At 36.5% G+C, this 21,573-nt stretch overlaps 1 protein-coding gene across 1 annotated transcript in view; it reads left to right on the plus strand.

Moving 5' to 3' along the window:
* DCAF5 (DDB1 and CUL4 associated factor 5) overlaps positions 1 to 20,732 on the plus strand; it is a 42,456-nt gene extending 21,724 nt beyond the window's left edge. The window contains exons 7-9 of the mRNA XM_034417640.3: positions 6,344 to 6,410; positions 13,170 to 13,297; positions 18,790 to 20,732. Coding sequence (XP_034273531.1) covers positions 6,344 to 6,410; positions 13,170 to 13,297; positions 18,790 to 20,571 — 1,977 coding nt within the window. The 3' untranslated portion in view covers positions 20,572 to 20,732. The remainder of the gene's footprint in view (positions 1 to 6,343; positions 6,411 to 13,169; positions 13,298 to 18,789) is intronic.
* The last annotated feature ends 841 nt before the right edge of the window (positions 20,733 to 21,573 follow it).

Here is a 21,573-nt window from a genome sequence, read left to right on the forward strand (position 1 = left end):
GGTTTTTCAGAAGTGATTTGTCAGTCACCTTCTTTCTCCTGAGAGAAGGTGACTGGCCCAAGGTCACCTCCTGGCTTTTTGGCTGTTTTCTTGCCATATGCAAATCAATTTAAACAATAAATTATTAAATATTAAATATCATGGAGTATCTCGTAGATGAAAGAGAACCATAGAGCCATTGCCTTATCATGTAATATGTGCATTCATAAAATTGTGAGAACAATTTTTGTATTTTTCATTAGATAGTCAAAAAATCCTAATTTTATTATTTTTTAATTAGTAACATAAGGGAATAGTGCTGTTTGCCTGGAAATTATATTGTAGGGAAAAGGTTTTACATGCATTATTCCTTATATAATATTATAATAGATATAGCTGTAGCTGTAGTGATGCTAGATGGATGCAGGGGTGAAATGCTACCAGTGCGCTCTGAATTGGGTGAACCGGTAGTGATAAAAACTACCGTTCGGATGAACCAGTAGTAAAAAAATGCTTTAAAAAGTAAAAAAAAAGGTTCCGACGATCACAGCTACTGTATGTCATGCGATCATTGGAATTTTTATTTTTTTTTTTACTTTTTTAAAGCATTTTTTTACTACCGGTTCGGGCGAATAGGTAGTAAAAAAATGCTTTAAAAGGTTTTTTTAAAAAGTTGGCCACACCCACCCAGTCACATGACACCCCACACACCAAGCCACGCCCACAACACTGGTAGCAAAAAAAAATTGCATTTCACCGATGGATGGATAGATAGATATTATAAAATATTTTTAAAGGATGATAAACTTGGTACCTCTAAAAATATATAGTGAAAGATAGAAGGATAAAATTATAGGCATTTGTGGGACATAGGCACAAAACCTCACAGGATTGTTGTTGTGGGGAAATTAAGAAGAGGAAGGTGTGTTGGATGTGTTCCATGACTTATTTCTAAAAATAATAAAGGTAAGAAAAAAATAATAATATGGAAAGTAAGTTTCAGTTCTGCTTGAATTATGCTGCAAAACATAGTGACATTCAGGAGTGCCACACCCTATCTACCATATCTGTAAGTCCCTGGTCACAAAATTCTCTGGTGGGTGACTTTTTCAAGCAAGGGTTAATATATGCTGTGTATGACTGGATATTTTTGTTTTGTTTTGCTTTGCTTTGCTTTATCAGACTTGGGGCATATCTCAGACATTACATCACCACCCAATCCCCTTTGTTGACTTTATTCTTGTACAGGGGAATTTCAGGAATGCAGCAGTCATTGGGAGCATTCCCAGTAGAAATTCCTGAATTTCTGATGCGTGCTACATCTTGAAAAGCCATTTAAGATGGATGCCTCTTTCTACATTCCTTTTCCACAGAGGCCCTGGAAATAGTTTTGTCTAAAAGAACATGTCTCACCATTTTGATACTCAAAAACAATCTATGTTGTGCCTAATTAAGATTTAGTCAGCATGTGTATATGTGGTTTCCCCTATTTCCTGCCATGTTAATATTTTATTGAAAAATGCTGAAATTTCTCTGTGTTGACAGTGGAGGGCAGCAATGGACTATTAGTACACATTGGATAGAGATTAGGAATCTACAATTAATATTTATTTAATGGAAAAATGTAGTGCCTATGTATAATAATGTATGGATTTGGATGTGTTATTATTTCTAATATTCTAATATTCATGAACTTTATAAAATTGAAATAGTGTCCTAAGGGTCCTTAATTTTTTATTTTATTTATTTAGAAATTGTTAAGTACAAATGTTGTTAGCCCTGATTCTTTAGAGTGAAGAAAAATAATGAAAAAATTATTTCTTATCATTTAGGTATATCACTAAATACATGAATTAAAACTGAGAAGCTGATTAAAGGGAAAACTGGCTGTTGCAAGGTTACTGAAAGTCCATGCAAATGACCATATTGAGGACACTTTGTTCATTATTGTGTTGGTTGAGTTAGAAATTGCAAAGATTTAAGGGTACTTAATAATAGAGATGGCAGCCTGTACTTCAGTGGTTAAAGAACTATTAAAAACTTCAGTGGTTATAAAGCTATTGTACACTAGGAAATTTAATCAGAGGTCTGGACAGAATCGATAACTTGACTTAAGCCACTGTTTTACTTTGGTTTTAGCTTTCATTTAGCTTAGCTGTCAGTCTTGGATGCACTGTAGCTCTGATACGCACATTCTTCAAGCAGAGGTCCCATATTTTAAAGGTGCCATGTGTTCATTTGTTGCCTTCATTAATCTATCCTTTGCTGTCCAACTGACAAGGACACAGGATCTGAACTGTCTCTTTCCTTGTAAACTGGCCATCAGGAACTCTTAAATAGGAAGTGCTAAAAATGGTTCCTGTTTTGAATGCAGATTTACCTAATTCCTGACTTCCTTAGTCTGTTGCTTCTGTTATTTTCCGGCATAACTTCTGGATGCAGAGAGTCTAAATCTGTTAGCTACCTCATTCAGGCCAGCGAGTCAGCTTTGTGCATAGTTGGCCTTTTTAACGTTTGTAATATCTGTTCTCCTCCCTGCCTATCAAAGCTCAGGAGAAGAAAAGGCTTCTAAATCAGCTCTAGTGTCCTAAAAATATTCTACTTTTCTTTTTGACATAGCTCAGATTTTTATATACATTGACTTTCTTTCTGGTGAATGGAAGATCTATCTCTGCAGGTTGGAGCTCAGGGTTAATATACTGGAACTTTCTTTGAATTTGGCACTGAAATGGTTTAATTGTATTATCTTTAATCTAGTGATATACAAATACCTTTTGTTCTAAGAAAATAGAGAAATTGACCACACAAGAATGTATTGTTGAAGGTACATGCTTTGCCTCCCAATGTAGAAGGGCTTACCTCTGAACAAATATCAAATGTAGTCTAGGACTTTGGTAAATCCTGAATTCTTATAAGGTACATGTCAGTGTTATAGCATTCATCCACATAACGTTAGCAGCTATATTGGACAGAAGTTAGAATTAGAATTGTTGTCCTTATTTTACTAGCCAGAATGATATGATTGAGCTTGTTATAACTCCTGATTTGCCTATGGAAAACTAATACATTCCTGATGTTTTATGTGTCACAGCAAACTTGATTTTTAGTTTAGCTGCTGGTGTTGCTAGGATGAATGAAGATGGCTAAAAATAGGCTAAATGCAAAAGCTCATAGCAAATTACAGATTGCTATAATTCTGGTTTAGCATGACATGTGCAGTGCTATATATATATATATATATATATATACACACACACACACACACACACACACACACACACACACCGTGTGTGTGTGTTTCAGTGTTGGAGGAGATGATTTTTGGGGGGGGGACTCAAAAAGGTAGTTGTCCATAGAATTTTAAATTAACTTTTATAATTAAATATATTTTAACATTTTTACTTTTTGCCTTTCATCCCAAGAACTCTGTTAAGAAACTTAACTTTAGTATGGCAGCCTTTGATTACCTTTGAGTCTTACAGAAAATCCCCCATTCTGGCCTAATTTTCAAAGAAAAAGAAATCAGAAAAATTGTGGCCACAGAAAAAATGAATTTTCTTTTTTGTTGCTTGTGGTGAGGATTATGGTTCTATTCTGCATTCCATAAAAATGAAGGAAATGGAAAAATGACAGAAGGCTGAATTTTTCCTCAAGGAGATAAAATGTAGAAAAACACTGTTATAAGATCATACTATTGTAGCTATTTCTCCCCATATTCTAGTTTGCATAAGATGCTAGTATAAAGTTACTCTGGGGACAGAGGTGGGAGGGAGCCACAAGGTATCCCATGCAATTGCCGTAGGATGGCTCATTCTAAACATTTGAGACATTGTTTATTGTTCCAGGATTGATGTTTCATGCCGCAGTTATTAACCACGCCTGGGAATTTCTTCCATCTAAGGCAAATTTCTGAATCAGCAGCTGGTTGTCTGGAAGCCAATTCTACCCTGGCTTGCTTTTTTTTTTTAAGATAATCATTGATGAAGAATGATTGGCTAAGAATTTTGCTCAGAAACAAGTTTGGGATATTTTTGTCCAATGTTTGAATTCACAACTTTACACATTTGCTAAATGTAACAGAAAAGAGATTACTTATCTCACATTGCTAAAATGGGCGTACTTTTGAACTTTGGTTGTTCCAAAAAGGTACAACTGGAATAGTGATTATTAATTGTAGATAACATGTGATCTGTTTGTTTCTTTTATCAGCTTCTCTTGCTACTCATTTTTCTTCAGGCACAATTCCAAATGCTATTGGTGCTACTGCTATTCTCCAGGGAGAATTTGCCTGGATTTGAATATCTTTGGGAGACATTAATTTCTGTTACACTGCAATTAGTGGCATGTTTGTAAAACTTTGGGAAAGAGTCTTCGTGATAGATGTCTAAGATAAGATTAGATGTCTAAGATAAGATAAGATAGATGTCTTATACCTTGTCAGTCTAAGTCAGTATTTCTCAACATTAGCAACTTATGGCTATGTGGACTTCAACTCTCAAAATTCCCTAGCTAGCATGGATGTCAAACTCGTGTTGTCACTTTTTTCCCCTCCGCTAAACTGGGGGTAGGCATGCCCAGTGTGTGACCATCCGGCCCATTGGCTGCGAGTTTGACACCCCTGCTAGCTAGCATGCTGGCTGGGGAATTCTGTGAGCTGAAGTCCACATGTCTTAAATTACTGAAAGACTCTGGTCTAGCTATAGCTCACTCTCTACTACCAGATTCTGTGCATTATTGCAAAAAGATGTCATCTTGGCGGCATTTATCCAAAGTTACTTTAATGCTATTTATCCAATATATCTTTTACATAGTTGTTCTAATACTTCTAAAAATGTTCCTCTTACAAGAAAATCCAAAATTCTACTTGAAAGAGAATAATCAGTTTAATAAATCTAATAAAAGTGGTGACAGCCTTGGCTTTAAATTTTGACAAGGTCTGGGGTAGAAATTATTTTTTCCAGAGAGGAATAGCATATGGAAAGTAACTTTATATTAAACTAATGTTTAATATTGTTTAATCTTCCATTGAAGGAGTAAATAGCTAGTACATTAGCAGTTTCACAGTTCTGCAGTGTTTGCAAATTCTTCATCTGTAAGTGCAATTGTGCATTTCTTTCCTTTTTTTCCTATTAAGTAGATCAGTAATTTAGTTTAAAGAAATTATAATTATCAAGGACCTGATAACTTTTTATTCAGAGAATGTACTGAATGAGATAATTTGGGGGAAAGCTCTGCATAGAATTTAAATACATCCTAATTTTTTTAAACAACAGAGTGCATTGGTTTTACGACACCAGTACTATTTTTATATTTTGTAAGATTTACAAGTTATTCAAAAATATGTAAAAATTTGTTTGCACTAATTATAGCTTGCAAACACTAGATATTTCAAAATGTTGCAAACAGAAGAAACCGGTCTCCAATGTTGCTGAGCAGACATGCCATCAAAAAAATTGCTTAGAATTGCTTACATTTTAAGTAAGATTTCACCATTGCAGAGACAATCATTGCTTTTGTTTTGTTTTATTGACTTGGGCCAGTAATAATTTTACCAATATGGATGAAAACATGAAGGATATGTCAAGTCCACCACTAAGCATCATACAGCATTATTGACTATAATACTAATATCCCATGAGAAATGTGCCTTGGGCTGTTAGCAGCACAGCATGAAATTCTGAAATATATCCCTTAACATTTTATAATATAGTCATGATGGGTTGTAAAATACATTGTGATAACCCTATTTTGGTAAAAAAAAAAATGATTACAGCAATTGGGAAATTATATATATCATTATGTAATTTGGATGTGATACAAGAAACAATAGGAAGTTGTTTTTCAGAGACTTCATAGCCTGTCAAATCATTAGACCACCTAACCCAGGAATCAGTTTAAAACTAACTGTAGTTGAAAATTATAGGTACTGTTCTTAACCTTGCTCTCAAACATGGAATCTTCTTAAGACAAAATATTTACTCTGCAACTGAGCTATAGATCTTCCTGGGAATTCCTTTATAAATGGAGTAATATAATTTTATAAATGTAACCTATAGCATATGAAAAGCTCTTGTACAAGTAAAGAATGGTAAACAGTACCCAAAATAGAATAAATACATTTAGGGAGACATTTTCATAATTTCAATGGCACTTCTAAATCAATGTGTATATGTAGAATTGTAATATTTTTCTAGGTAACTGGTTTTTATATTTTCAGCATTTAATCTGTCATAATCCTAATAATATTCATTGAACAAAGCACAGAACATGCATTAGCCATGTTATGTAATTAAATTATATTATTCTTCTGCATGTATTTTAATAGTCTTTTTCTTGTAACTTATAATATTTTGATTTCTAATAGTACATTCTCTCGGGGTCTGATGACTTCAATTTATACATGTGGAGAATTCCTCCAGATCCTGAAGCTGGTGAGTGTATGGAATCTACTGAATTTATTCCCAATAAAAATGTAAGGAATGATGTATTTTGGAATTTATGTATAACATGGAAGATTGATAAGAAAATATCTATTGAGGCGGTCATGGGAATAATTTCTTATTCTAAAATTCAATAACAGGGAAGGAGTTCCTTTAAAAGTCATATGGAGCATTTTACTTTCCTTGGTAAACCTTAAAAAATACCTTTTCACTTCCACAGTCAAAATAGCATATCTACAATCTGCAGTTTGTTTGGACTTGTTTTCATTCTAACAAGTTCTTAATCTACAGTTAAACATCAGTTAAACCAAATGGGTTGTACCATTTAATATTCTTTTTGTACTCTGAGGAAGCAACATGAATAATAATATCCAGGATAGTTTTGAGATAAAAATCCAGCACTCCCCCGGGGCATTGAAGCGTTATATTTTCCTTTGATCAGACTGATCAAATAATATTATGTCATACTTAAACACAAATGATCTGGATTTGTGGCAGCAACATTTTTTTTAAAAAAAGCTTGAAATTAGTAATTGTTTTATGGTCAAGAACTTCTACTGACATTTTCTTTTGCTAACTGTTTGCATAAATACAGATTTAGGAGGTTATACAGTATCTCTCATACTGAAGATTTTGATCAGGTGACCTATATGTTCTGATGCAGACCATTGCTGGAATCCTTCAGGACCTTTGTTTTCCCTTCTAGTTCTTTTTTTATTCGAAGAAGATTAATATGATTCTTCAGAACCGCAGAGGATGTTTCCATATAGAGTATTGTTCTGTGTAATGCAGGATGTCTTGTTACCTTAATATAAGGTGACCAGACGTCCCGCTTTTGGCGGGACAGTCCCGCTTTTGAGCAATTTGTCCCGCGGCCCGCGGCGTTTTAAAAAAGTCCCGATTTTTCATTCTGCCTCCTGAGTCCCGGCTGCCTCCTGAATCCCCGCTGATGGCTAGAGGGAAAAAAAACTCTTTAAACTCTTGCCGCGGGGCTTCAAAGGGCCGACCTACAGCTGATCAGTGTTAAAAAAAAATGAATAGACTGATCTGTCCCCGTCCCCACACACACACACACAGCCAGCCGAGGGTTAAGGAAACACTTTGGAACGCACCCAGTTCTTATCTCCGACTTGGCAGCGATAGACACACCGTCTGCCAAGGGACTTTATTTGCACAAACAGACAGATAAAATACGAACGTTCAAGAAAGTCCAAACAGAAATAATATTCCTCCCAGCAGTTCCGGACGAGGCTTTAGTGACTCCAAGGTTTTGCTTTGTTCATCACAAAAGATCCTTGACCACCACTCTCTATTATATAGTCTCTGGGGTGTGGTCTCTGGGGTGTGGTCCAGTGACTCAGTGCTAATCCCTAGCACGCCTCCTAAACTGCTGCAAACGTTTATCACGCCTTCGGAGGCGTGCGTCCAGGAATGATGTCTCATTATCACTTTGACTGGAATCAGCTGTCTCCTCTCCCTCGACCGGCACTTGAGACAATGCCAGAGGGGAGGAGCCTGGAGAGGGAGGCCTGGCTGACTCCTCTTCCTCATGCTCGGAGCTTTCTTCCTCCGATGGGACAGGCTCAGAGGGCGGGGCCACAACATAGACTAAGGTGACCAGACGTCCCACTTTTGGCAGGACAGTCCCGCTTTTGAGCAATTTGTTCCGCGTCCCGCGGCGTTTTAAAAAAGTCCCGATTTTTCATTCTGCCTCCTGAGTCCCGGCTGCCTCCTGAATCCCCGCTGATGGCTAGAGGGAAAAAAAACTCTTTAAACTCTTGCCGCGGGGCTTCAAAGGGCCGACCTACAGCTGATCAGTGTTAAAAAAAAATGAATAGACCCATGCCTGCAAAAATAGAAAAAACAGCCCCTGTTAACAGCTTCTGCTAGGTTAATTAGCTGCAAAAAGCTGCAAAAAGTTCCTGGAGCAGATTTTTTTTTCCCTAGCTATACTGAAAACAAAGGCGAAAGCGAAACTAAACCTGCAACGTGACAAAATGAGGCAGAGAGAGATTTCTTTCTTTTTCTTTTTCTTTTTCCTCACCAAAAAAGGTAGGTACAAAACTGCAAACAATGGGAAATTTTGGGCAAAAGAGGAGAGTTCAAGATTTTAAAACACAAAAGAAAAAAAGCTCTATTTAACTAGGGAATTGTAATAATTGAGATACTATTAATAATTGTATATTGTGTTGAAAGCAGAAATGGTTAAGTTGTGGTTTGGAGGAATATATGGGGGAAATTATTTGGTTTATTATTATTGGTAAGTATAATTAATTGATTTGTAAGAAATTGGATTGCATGGAAATAATTGGAATATTCATGTTCATATTGATTAATATACAAAAAAGATAGTTATATAACTAATTGATTTATATTAAAATGTTGAATTTGTATTAAACAACTGTATTACATAATTACATAATTAACCAATGTGAGGATGGATATAAAAATAGATGACAATGGGAAGGGGTATAAAATAGAATAGAAGGGAAAAATTGAATTTGATTAAGATTAGAGATGAGGATGAAGGGTAATATTGTTTTTTTTAAAAAAATAGATGAGGAATAAATATGGCAAAAAGGAAATATAGAAATTGTAAATTTAATTGAAATGACTAAACGCTGTTTAAATTTGTGAACCAGCCAAATATTCTGTTCAAAGAAAATACATTGTATGTTTGTATGTGTGTTTCTAATTATTGCCATTTATTCATATTTGTTCTCTTTTATTCTTTAAAGTTTAACAATTCATTCTTAATCTTAATATCTTTATATTTGCTTGGGGTTGGCTTTCTTCCCTTTCATCTTTTTTATTGTACAGCAATCTTTCTCTTCAAACCTACCACCTCTCTTTTCTTTCCTTCTTACTTTCTCTTCCCCCCACCCTCTTTTTCTCCTCCCTACTTCCTCTTCCTTTCTCCTTCTCCTCCTCTCTTCCTCCCTCTCTTACCCTCACTCCTACTCTAATTTCCATTCCTTCATCCCTCTCTATTGCTGTATCCTTTAATGCATATGGACTACTCAGAGGGCTGAAAAAGTTATTTTTGACTGGTCCTCATACTTTTGACCAGTCCTCGAACTTACGACTGTTCTCACATTTTACATTTTTGCCCTATCTTGTCACCATGGTGAAGAGAAGCAGTTGTGAAATGAGTGACATGGTTGTTAAGAATACTGCACGGGCATAAATATGAGGATGGTCATAAGTGTGAGGACCAGTCAAAAGTGCGAGGACCTGTCAGAAATGACTTTTTTCAGCCCTCTGGTTAGTCCTTTTGTGCATATGGACTACTCAGAGGGCTGAAAAAGTTATTTTTGACTGGTCCTCACACTTTTGACCAGTCCTTGAATTTATGACTGTCCTCACATTTTACATTTTTGCCCTATCTTGTCATCATGGTGAAGAGAAGCAGTTGTGAAATGAGTGACATGGTTGTTAAGAATGCTGCATGGGCATAAATATGAGGATGGTCATAAGTGTGAGGACCAGTCAAAAGTGCGAGGACCTGTCAGAAATGACTTTTTTCAGCCCTCTGGTTAGTCCTTTTGTGCATATGGACTACTCAGAGGGCTGAAAAAGTTATTTTTGACTGGTCCTCACACTTTTGACCAGTCCTCGAACTTACGACTGTCCTCACATTTTACATTTTTGCCCTATCTTGTCACCATGGTGAAGAGAAGCAGTTGTGAAATGAGTGACATGGTTGTTAAGAATACTGCACGGGCATAAATGTGAGGATGGTCATAAGTGTGAGGACCAGTCAAAAGTGTGAGGACCTGTCAGAAATGACTTTTCAGCCCTCTGAGTAGTCCCTATACACATAGCCATGGCCACCCGGTCACATGACCAGCTAGCCACGCCCACCCAGTCACATGGCCTCCAAGCCACGCCCACACAATAAGTCACGCCCACAATGGTGTCCTTCTTACCAATGTTAAAATCTGTTCACCTTACCCTATACACATAGCCATGGCCACCCGGTCACATGACCAGCTAGCCACGCCCACCCAGTCACATGACCAGCTAGCCACGCCCACCCAGTCACATGACCAGATATCCACGCCCACAAAATAAGCCACACCCACAATGTCCCTCTTTACCAATGTTAAAATCTGGTCACCTTACCTTAATACCTACTTGCTGCATTTGTATCTCTCTGCATTTTCTTTTGTGCTCCTGTTTCCATACCTTTTCCATACATATCTTTTATTTTATGTACACTGAGAGCATATGCACCAAGACAAATTCCTTGTGTGTCCAATCACACTTGGACAGAAATTCTATTCTATTCTATTTTGGTTGCTGATGTTCCATACTTATAAATAATCCAAGACATTTTGAAGTCTGCTTTGTACATTTAAGTTTCAAACTATGTTCAAACTGTCTTCTCAGTTTCAACTTCTTAATTTGAACTACTGGCAGAAATATGCTATGCCCTATTGTGGCCTCATTATTAAACTAACCAACATTCTGGAACTTATTTTAATTTTCTTTCTGCAGTATTTTTCTTTTCTTCTCTTAGCCTTACTCATTTTTGGCAGAAATAGCAAAGGTTAAAGTTTGGGTTTTCACACAATTCCAAAGTGACTGTTACGTGCGTCAAACAATTTATTATGATGGCTCTCAGGGTCCTAAATTGTTAGACTGTTGTTTCTTTTAATGCATAGTACTAAAATGCAGTATTTTGGTGTTCAGAACTTTTCTAATTGCTTATCTTGTTAGTGTTAAAACCATGCTGTAAACTAGGAAGACATTCATTCTTTCTATAATTACAGGTAGTCCATGACTTACAACAGTTCATTTAGTGACCGTTCAAAGTTACAGCATCCTCATGATCATGTGATCAAAATTCAGATGTGTGGAAACTGGTTCATATTTATGACAGTTGCTGTGTCCCAAGGTCATGCGATCACCTTTTGTGACCTTCTGACAAGCAAAGTCAATGGGGAAGCCAGATTCACTTAACAACCGAATTACTAACTTGTCAACTGCAGTGATTCCCTTAACAGCTGAGGCAAGAAAGGCCGTAAAATGGGGGAAAACTCACTTAAATGTCTTACTTAACAACAGAAATTTTGGGCTCAATTGTCATAAGTCGAGGACTACACGTAGTAAGTTGAAAATGAGTTGTTCATTCTTGGCTGAACTTTGCATCATGTTCTTTACAAAAAAAAGCCTATTTTTCAATTATAAAGGCAATATACATAATTATAGAATGTATTTATAGATGTAGGTCAAGAAATCACAAAATTGTATTAAAAGCAAAAGTCTTGTTTCTTTAGACTAAAAATGACATATACATGGAGGCTGAGTTTCCCTAATAGAAAATGTATCCGTAACAATTCTCCACTTACTTATTATTCCTTAATAGAGGCTCTCCACTGTTGATACTCACCTGTTAAACATGGAAGACAAAAAACAAAGATAGGATTTGCACAATCACTATCAATAATAATAAATATAATAAAGGAATGACAGCTGAATAGTTGGAGGGAATATTATGTACTGTACGTTCACCACTTGAAAAATAATAAAGGCAGGATAAAAAAATATTTTAAAAATTTAGAATATACAGAAGTACAAAGTAGTCTCATTAAAACCTGGGGAGCACTAACTTTTAAGGGAATAATGGAATATCAGACAAGTAACTACTTTACAATAAAAAGAATAGATACATTAGATCCTATAAAACCCACTAATTAATTAAATCATGTAAGATTAAGTAATGTAAAAACCAGGGAGTGTCAAGAGCCAGGGAAGTCAGGATATTCAGGCAGTTCAAATGAGAGTAAAATTTATTGCAAGTTTAAGCTCTCTGTAAGAATCTGAACTACTACCGTAACGGTCAAAGGAAAGGGAATTAAGAAAGGAGAGGGAGGGTCAAAAACGGCGCTTCTGGTTCGCGCGAACCGGATAGATCCGGCCAGATTGCACCACTGATTTGACTCCTCCCCTCAGGCTCAGCCTGGTCATCTCCTACAAAGAGACCTGTCAACATAGTTGGGAAGCAACAAGTCCCCAGTTAAGGAATAGTCCTATTCCTTATTATCAAATTCTCATTCACCCATTATTTGCACCTCCTGCTTTCAACAGTATCTTTTTCTAGAACCATGTTCTCAACAACAAGAGGCAAGGGCTAGCATGCTTAACTCCCCCCCCCATCCCCCTTCCTATGACAACAGCATGTACTTCTAGTACTCTGTTCTCAGCATCAAAAGCAAGGCAGGGCTCTTTGGCTCTCCTTCCCTATCAGTGACTTCTGTGTGTTTGTCTGCCTCTCTCTCTCTCTCTTGATACCAAATCTAAAATAATCTTTGCATGTTACACAGTGTTAGCTTAGATTATAACAGCTTTTATTTTACATATAGAATAAAACGATCTGTTCAAGTAGGTAAATGTGACCCTTGTCAAAGGTTGTTGTATGCTGTCATTATGCATTTACAAATTACACATATCTTATTTCTCTTGACTAAACTGCTGAAACAAATGTGGTGTTGGTTCTGAATATTTCCAAAGAATAATATGGGGAAACTGAGGCAGAATGTGGCTTGAAAAAATGTAAATCTTGTCATTTGCCATGGCATTCCATTGGGAGAGGAATTAAACTCATGATGCTGTTATGGCACCAGTCACTTTCAAGGCTATCACATGTTGTAGTGCCTGCTTATATTAAGAGGGCGTATTCCACTGGCAATATAGTCAAGCCTATTTATAAAAAGTCACCCAATTCTACCTTTTTTTTCTTTACAGGTGGAATTGGCAGAGTGGTTAATGGGGCCTTTATGGTGCTGAAAGGTCACCGTTCAATTGTAAACCAAGTTCGATTTAATCCTCACACGTATATGATCTGCTCTTCTGGTGTGGAAAAAATTATAAAGGTGAGTTTGTGGTGGTTTTCTTTTTCTCCATGGTCATGATTTTTTGTTTTTTTATTATTATTGGTTAAGCTTTAAGTAGCAGGAGAGACGTGTTATGGGACCTATCTACAGAAAGTGTTATCTGGTGGATCCCAGAAAAAGAGACTTTTCTTCCATGGCATCCATCTTGTTGAATATCATCCCCCTGGACCTTACATTGAGCCTGACCCTCCCAGCCTTTAGAAAGGCTCTGAAGACAGAGCTCTGCTGCCATGCCTGGGGATTCAACAATGGTGGACAACTCTGTGTTGAGCTGATGTAAGGTGAATTCCGCCACAGATTCTAATTTTCTGTTTAAAAAGTTGATATATGAAATGTTAATAATTCAGAAGTGTTTGAAAGGTTGCTTATGCAAAAAGGTGACCTTATCTCTAGCCATAAGGAGCATTTAACGTTGGCTAAATAAGAGTGAATAAGCTATAAATAAATCCAGACAAGATAGAGGTGCTATTGGTAAGGGAAAAAATGGATTGGTGACTTGTGGTTTGGATAGGTTTGCACTCCCCCTGAAAGAGCAGATCCTCCTGGATCCTTAATGGTCACTAGACCCACAACTAGCAGCTGTGATCTATAATACATTTTGCACAATTATCTAACTACAGCATATCAATGTCTATAGAGATTCTCAGTCATCCAGGTCATGGTTGTCCCAAAGGTGCTTTTTCAAGAGGCAACTGAAAGGAAAACCAGAAAGTCTAGTTGCCTCTTGAAAAATCTCCTTGGTATAGTATATCAACATTAATCTAATGATGGTTATCCAAGTGTTAGCACATCCTATCCTATATTTTTCATGTGACTATCCTTGAAAACTGTCAAGAATTTGTAATTATTGAAAAATGTGCAATCATCACAAATGTTAGTGCTATACTGGTGTGAAATGCAGGGATCAAATAATGCCTGTACCCAAAGATCTGGGCTGTTGGCAGATTTCTGCTCAGCACAGTTTCAAAATTTTATGCTGATCTTTTAAATAGCTTAGGAGCTGACTTTCTAAAGGACTGGCTCACTCTCCTTCTATGAACCAGCCCCATTATTTACTTCAGCAGGAGAGGCCCTTTTGTAGATAAAGCCATTGCCAGAGGCTCATCTGCAGGTACAGAGAAGAACAGCTTCTCCTAATGTGCCTCTCAGGCTATGGAATGTGCTCCTCAGAGAGGTGTAGTTGGCTATCGTTCTCCAAGTATTTTTAAAAAATGGAAAATGCATTTCTTTCACTAAGATTGTAACCACTAATTTATTTTTAATTTTACTGGTTTTATCATAACCATTCCAGATGTATTCTAACTGTAGGTTGCCTTGCATGTTTATATGAGTAAAACATGGATTATAAAGCAAATATTGCAAACTATCTGAACTAATAGTCTAGAATAGAATAACTTTATTGTCACTTTGAATGTACACTAATCCGCATACATTAAAATGAAATTTTGTTGCATCCAGCTCTCAAAAGGTCACTAAACTAAATTCACTCTGTCGTATTTTCTGTGTTTGGACAAGTCAGTACTGTACGGCATTGGTTCTACAGACTTATCTTTAGCTTCTTCCAAGATGTTTAGAATCAGTCTCATTTTGACAAATCTGAGTCATATGTCACAGGCATTTTGAGAATGAGTCATCCATTGAGCTTCAGGGTAGGTAGGACTTGATTCTTACTCTTACCTATCTACATCCAGCACTCAAACTGTCATGATTTATGCTGAGTTGAGGAAAGACAGCCTTGTATTCCTGTCTGAATTCTGCCAAGCAAGTTTTCTGACTAAAATCCACATGAATTAATTTCAATTAATTTCTGTTTCCTAATTTTCAGACAAGTTTCAAAACTCTATTTAGAGCCTTTATTTACTTACTTACTGAGGTCATTTTGGCTTAAACTGTAGTCAATTACAAACTCTAGTTTATCTGACTGGTTTCTTCTAGCTTATTACTCATACTTGCATATTTTATAATAAAAACTTTTTGGCGGAGTGTGGATTCTTGAAGAAAGTATATTGTATAGCATTTCATTTTCCAGAATTATTATGTTTCTATCAATTTTTATTAAAGAGAAAATGTGACCTTAGAGCCTATTGAATACTGGATACTGTCCATTGGGATGATTCATTTCGGACTCTTTTGTGCATGAATGTACTTGGTATAATCTGTATTATAGAGATACAGATTATACCAATAATAGAGTTATACTCTATTATACCAATAATAGAGATATATAGAGTTCTAACATGAGGTCCATGGATAGGTTTCATGGGATCCATGATCTTAGATAGAGAAAAAATTGCAACTTTGTTTTCACTAACCTCTGACTAAAATTTAGCTTTTCATTCAATAATACATACTAGCCAGAAAGTAATTTATGGATTCTAGACTCCAAAAATGTTTGTGGGTTTCAACTAATCACACTGCTTAAATTATTATACCTTAAAAAGTTTATTATCTTGTTATTGATTTAATTGACTAATAAAAAAGCACAAATTACTGTATTACATATTAGTTAGGGTAGGGTAGGGTAGGGTAGGGTAGGGTAGGGTAGGGTAGGATAGGATAGGATAGGATAGGATAGGATAGGATAGGATAGGATAGGATAGGATAGGATAGGATAGGATGGAAGAGGATAGGATAAAAGAGGATAGAAAACTTTATTTGGCCAAGTGTGATTAGACACAGAAGGAATTTGTCTCTGGTGCAGACGTTCTCAGTGTACATGCAGGGCAACAGAATAATAATCATCATCATCAGAATAATGCCAATAAGAGGGGGGAATTAAAGAAGATAATTAGGCTAAATGATAATACTATAGCCATACTACATGGGTAAATAGACATAGATTAGACAGTACTGTGAGAATTATGGTAGGTGTTTAGCAGATTGATGGTGCGAGGGGAAAAACTCTCCCTGTAGTTTGGCAAACTAACTGTCTAGTTAGTTGGGCATGCAGTGCCCTGTAATGTCATTCCAAGAGGAGGATTTGAAACAGTTTATGTCCATGATGTGAGGAGTCTGTAGCTATCTTCTCAGCCCTCCTTCTGACCCACGCAATAAACAGGTCTTCTGTGGAAGGCAGGCTGTTGCAACTGTTCTTTCTGCAGTCTTAGCTATCTGTTGGAGTCTGTACATGTCCTGTTTGGTTGCTGTACCAAACCAGGTAGTTATAGAAGTACAAATGACAGACTCAATAATTCCTCTGTATAACTATCAACAGTTCATGGGGCAGTATGAACTTCCTGAGTTGACGCAGGAAGAATATTCTTTGTTTTGCCTTTTTAATGATGGTTCTAATATTAAGTGTTCATTTCAAGTCCTGGGAATTATAGAACTCAAAAACTTGAAGGATTCTACTGCTATTTTGTATCTGAGCATAATTGGTTTCTGGGTAAAACTATATATAATTTATTTTATGTGTTTAAATCCATTTTTCTCAGAATGAGTCAATAGGTTTCGCCAGACCCTTACCCTTTTGTCCATGTTACAAAAAGGTTAAAAACTAATGCACAAAAAACATCTTCTAATGGTTTTGTTGCAGCCTATCACTATTTGGGGGCTATTCTCAATCTGATAATTACTTTGAAAAGGGAATTTCTTTAGGTTCCCAGCATGTATCTGATGAAACATAACTATGTTTCTGATTTATAAACCAATTAACTGTGTGAAAGAAACACTATAATAATAGAAATTTTATTATCATCACTTTTCAGACAAAATAGCTAAACTATTAGCGCCTCTCAAATTATTATACCAATCTAGTCTAACACAGGAAAGTGTGGCCTATTCTTTTATAACTTCTCCATCCCCTAAGGGCCAAAGAAGAGGCCTTTCTACAACCTTTTGGTTTTTTTTTTTAATGTTACATATTTATCCCACTCCTTATCTCTTACTTTTCCAGTGAGCATTATAATATTATGTACATCACAGAAAAGGAGTAAGAGATATTAAAGCAAAGAAATTAAAGACCTGAGATAAGGGGAGAAAAGAAATATAGCTAAATGTAATTTACACCACGACTTTTCACAATTGTAATAATTTCTTCCTAAGCAAATCGATCTAGAGCTTATGTTTCATTTTCGACAGCATATTAATGTAGGTTTGTTTCAATCTAATGTGAAAGAAAACAAAGTTAAGTTCTTGCCCTGTTTGACTTTGAATAATACATTTGGTTTATTATTGATGGAAGGGTTTTTCTAAAACAAAAATTGTTAGTGAAAGGCAATATTTTCAGAAGAGCTTTGAAACAAAATGGAGTGTGCAGCAAACAGCAAAGAAGACCATAGAAAACTTTTCTTGAAGACCAGTATTGCTGAAGAATTTAATATATTAAGGAAAACTGGTTTTAAGTTGGAAAAGGTTGGCAGCAGGAGGGCAGTGTTGAACTGAATATTAATGCCAATGGTAACTTGTCAATTGCATATAAGGAAAAAGACTGAAGTATTGCTAATGTATATTTTAATGAGAATCAAAATACTCATAGACCTTTGTTTCTATGGAGATAACTATAGAGATAGGCTATCTATTTCTGCTTTAGAGTAGGGGATTATCTAATGTGTACCACATTAGTTCTAACTATAAATACTTGCAGCAATTTTACTGCTTCTAGCATGTAAAAGTAATTTGAGGATTTCATTCATTATGGAGATGCTATGTTAGACTTTATTTCTAATTAACAATCTCAAAATCTAAGTTCTACACCAAATCTAACTTATTAATTCTAAGTAATACATTTATTGTACAAAATTCTACTTCCTGAGTTAAGATTTTTAAAGAGAGTTTTGTGAGTTAAGATTAGATTACTGTGACAAAATAAAACGTAAGAAAGAAAGGATATAAATTTATAAAATGAAGGTTTATTTTATAATAGCCATGAAAGTAATAGTTGCACAGTTACCATAGTAAATTTTCTCCTCCTTGAACCTGAAGAAGTGCCCAATACATTTCTCAACTAATAATATTTTTTTCATTTTTCATCTTGTAGTATAGGAATGTCTACAATTGCTAAACAAAGTATTATATGTAATCTCATAAAGCATAGTGGCATATTTCTTCATCCAAGTAATGCTAGTTTCCTGGGAAACCAGTATCTTGGTTTGTGCCTAAATTTTTACACAGAACACAGCTAGGCATTTTTAGCCATCCCTTCTGCACTCTTCCTTTCCCCACCCCCACCCCATCCCACCAGTAGACACTTATTGCATAAAAATAGAGCACTGCAGTCTGGTGTTTCTTTTCTAGTTTAGGGCATTTTTATGAGTTGTGAATCCTCCAGTTCAGGTGGGGAAAAATCTTTGATCTGAATGCCCTTATAGAATGGAATTAAAGTAAATGTTCTTCTAAGGCTCCCATCAGTACATGTCTCTAAAATTTGTTATAATATATAATATAAATATACAAGTTGCTTATTTATTTTTTTAATGTCTTGACATTATGTGTGGTAAGGGTATAAAGTGACTTTTTCTTTTTGTTTATAGATTTGGAGCCCTTATCGACAACCTGGTGGTACGGGAGATCTTGATGGTAAAATTGAAGATGATTCACGTTGTCTCTATACACATGAGGAGTACATTAATCTTGTATTGAACAGTGGCAGTGGCCTGTCTCATGATTATGCCAATCAGTCAGTCCAAGAGGACCCACGAATGATGGCCTTCTTTGACTCCTTGGTTCGCCGAGAAATTGAGGGGTGGAGTTCTGACTCTGACAGTGACCTCAGTGAAAGTACTATCCTGCAGCTCCATGCTGGAGTAAGTGAACGCTCTGGCTATAGTGAATCTGAGTCCTCTACTTCTCTGCATCACTCCCCACCTCATATGATAGAAGAATCTGATGAACCTGCCTATAACTTGGGAACTTTGAGATCCACTGAATCTCCATCACCCAGAGAAGCTGCAGCTTCTCGTCAGCAACGGTTATCTGCACTTAGGAGATATCAAGACAAACGCCTCCTAGCCCTTTCCAATGAATCTGATTCTGATGAAAACACCTGCGAGACCGAGCTGGATGCTGATCTTTTCCCAAGACCAAGGTCACCTAGTCCTGAAGAGAATGATTCAAGCAGCTCCAGCAGTAGCAGCAGCACAGAAGATGATGACGAATTGAATGAGAGACGTGCTTTAACCAGGCAGCGCAATGCTCAGAGACGTAGACAAAGACAAAAGCCACAAAAGGAAGAAAGGACTAGTGCAAATGCAGGAAACACAAGTACCTATATAGGTGAAGACCTTTATGATTATCCCCAAATCAAAGTGGATGATCTCTCTGCTTCTCCAGCTTCATCACCTGAAAGAAGTGCTGGAAATACAGAGGTTCGTAAAGAAAAGATTTTTCCTTGCTCTGAGAGTGAATCAGTAGATAGGAAGCTCTATAAAGCTTTTCGTTGGCTTCACTACATGTCTTATGCGGCTAATAAAGATGGTGAATCTTCATGTGGAGGTGGAGAAAGTGAAGGAAGACCAGGAACTAGTAGAAAAGCTCTTAGCAGTCAAGATTCTTCTGCTGCTGAAAGCTATAACAAAGACATTTTCAAGGATTGTAACCCAGCAGAAACTTCTAGAAATGTTCAAGAACATGAATGTGATAATCAACGACAGGTGGAAAACCAGGAAACCCTAGCCCAGGATACTGGGAGTAGTGGATCTATAGAGCATTCTTTTGAAGCTAAGAAGCTCAACGGAAAAGCCATTTGCAAAGAAAGAGTTAGTTGCACTGAGGAGTCATGCAATCAACCTTCAGGATTTGTGGAACAGAAAAATAGCCAGAATTGTCAAACAACATCCAGCCACAACCCACTGGCTGTTTCTAAGGATTCATTTTCTACTCCTGCCAATGGTAACACATCTGGAAATTTATCTAGAAACCAAACAGAAGACAATGAGGATAGGAACACTGACAATTCCTGTACAAACTACAGTAATGGCCATATACACTCTTGTTCTCCTTACCTTAATAATGGACAGAATTTTGGAGAGCAGGAGGTTCTGGGTCAAGGAAGACAATTACACTTAAATGTTGATAAAGGCAGCGGCTTTGTGCAGACGTGCACATCATTGCACAAGGAATGCTGCCTGTCCGCAACAGACTCTTCCAGTCACAGCACGAGCATGAAAGAGGAGGTTGCTGAATTGCATCCCGCAGACAGTGATGGCTCACAAAACCATGGACGACAGAAAAGGCACAGAGCAGAGTTTGAAGACACAGATTCTGAGAGGTCTTCCTCAGAAAAGAAGTTGAAAACACACACAGTCTGGTTCTGAAATGTTGCATTTCCAACTCTTCATTCCATTCTTCAGTGGGTCTGTTTTAAATTGACAGGGGCTATGTTGTATAAAAATCTAATCAACTTCTTTAAAATAAGACTGAGTATAGTGTACCCTTACAAGGTTTTGCTCAAGTAAACACTGATTCAGACAGTTGACTTTTTCTTGTGTGATGTGTGGTGTTTGTTCAGCCAGCTACTTAAAGTAGCTATTGTACATTTTATTCTAAAAATATAATTCTTAGAGTGTTAATACTAAGGGGGGGGGTGTTTCAGTCTGAGTTGAATGATAGGCAAATGACATCCTACAAATGATGCTTTATGGAGCATGGTTTCTGTTTAAGAAAACAGACAAATTTGGATGCAGCCTTTAAAACCTCTCATGCTTCTGAAATCTTAAAGGAGTTTAATTTGGAAGCAACCTCATGGTTTATGTATGTGAAGTAACATCAACAGCTGTTATGAACTTGTAATCCATTACTCATATATGAAGTTTTGTTGGAACTAAAGACTGTAAGGTAGCATCCATAATGATCTTTCTTTTTTTTCTCTCAAACTAACTTTTTCCCATTATATAATAACAACAGTAACCATGTTGAATGGATTGGGAAGTAGATTCACTTCCAGTCAAAATTTGTTGCAGTATGATCCAGAAGGAGCCATTGCAATTCTTGACTTCCCCAGACTATGATCTAATTACAAAACAGCTTTTATCTCTGTGACATTAACAGCAGAGCCTAGAGAAGGTGGTTAGTCATTTCAGAGGAGGAGAAAGATACATAATGGTGTACCTAACAGAGTTTAAACTGATTCTTGAGATTTGATTTTTTTTCCCTTCATTTTTTTTAAAAAAAAGACGAACTGGTCTTATTCAGAACAGTTGCCTAAACTTGAGGCATCCTTGTTTTACAGTCTTGCACTATATTACACACAGTGCAGATTGATGTATGGTTTCAAATTAAACAAATATTTTTGTCTGTATGGGCTATCTTTGTGTTTT

Source organism: Pantherophis guttatus, chromosome 1 (assembly GCF_059756535.1).
Source record: "Pantherophis guttatus breed Tessera chromosome 1, ASM5975653v1, whole genome shotgun sequence".
NCBI lineage: Eukaryota > Metazoa > Chordata > Lepidosauria > Squamata > Colubridae > Pantherophis > Pantherophis guttatus.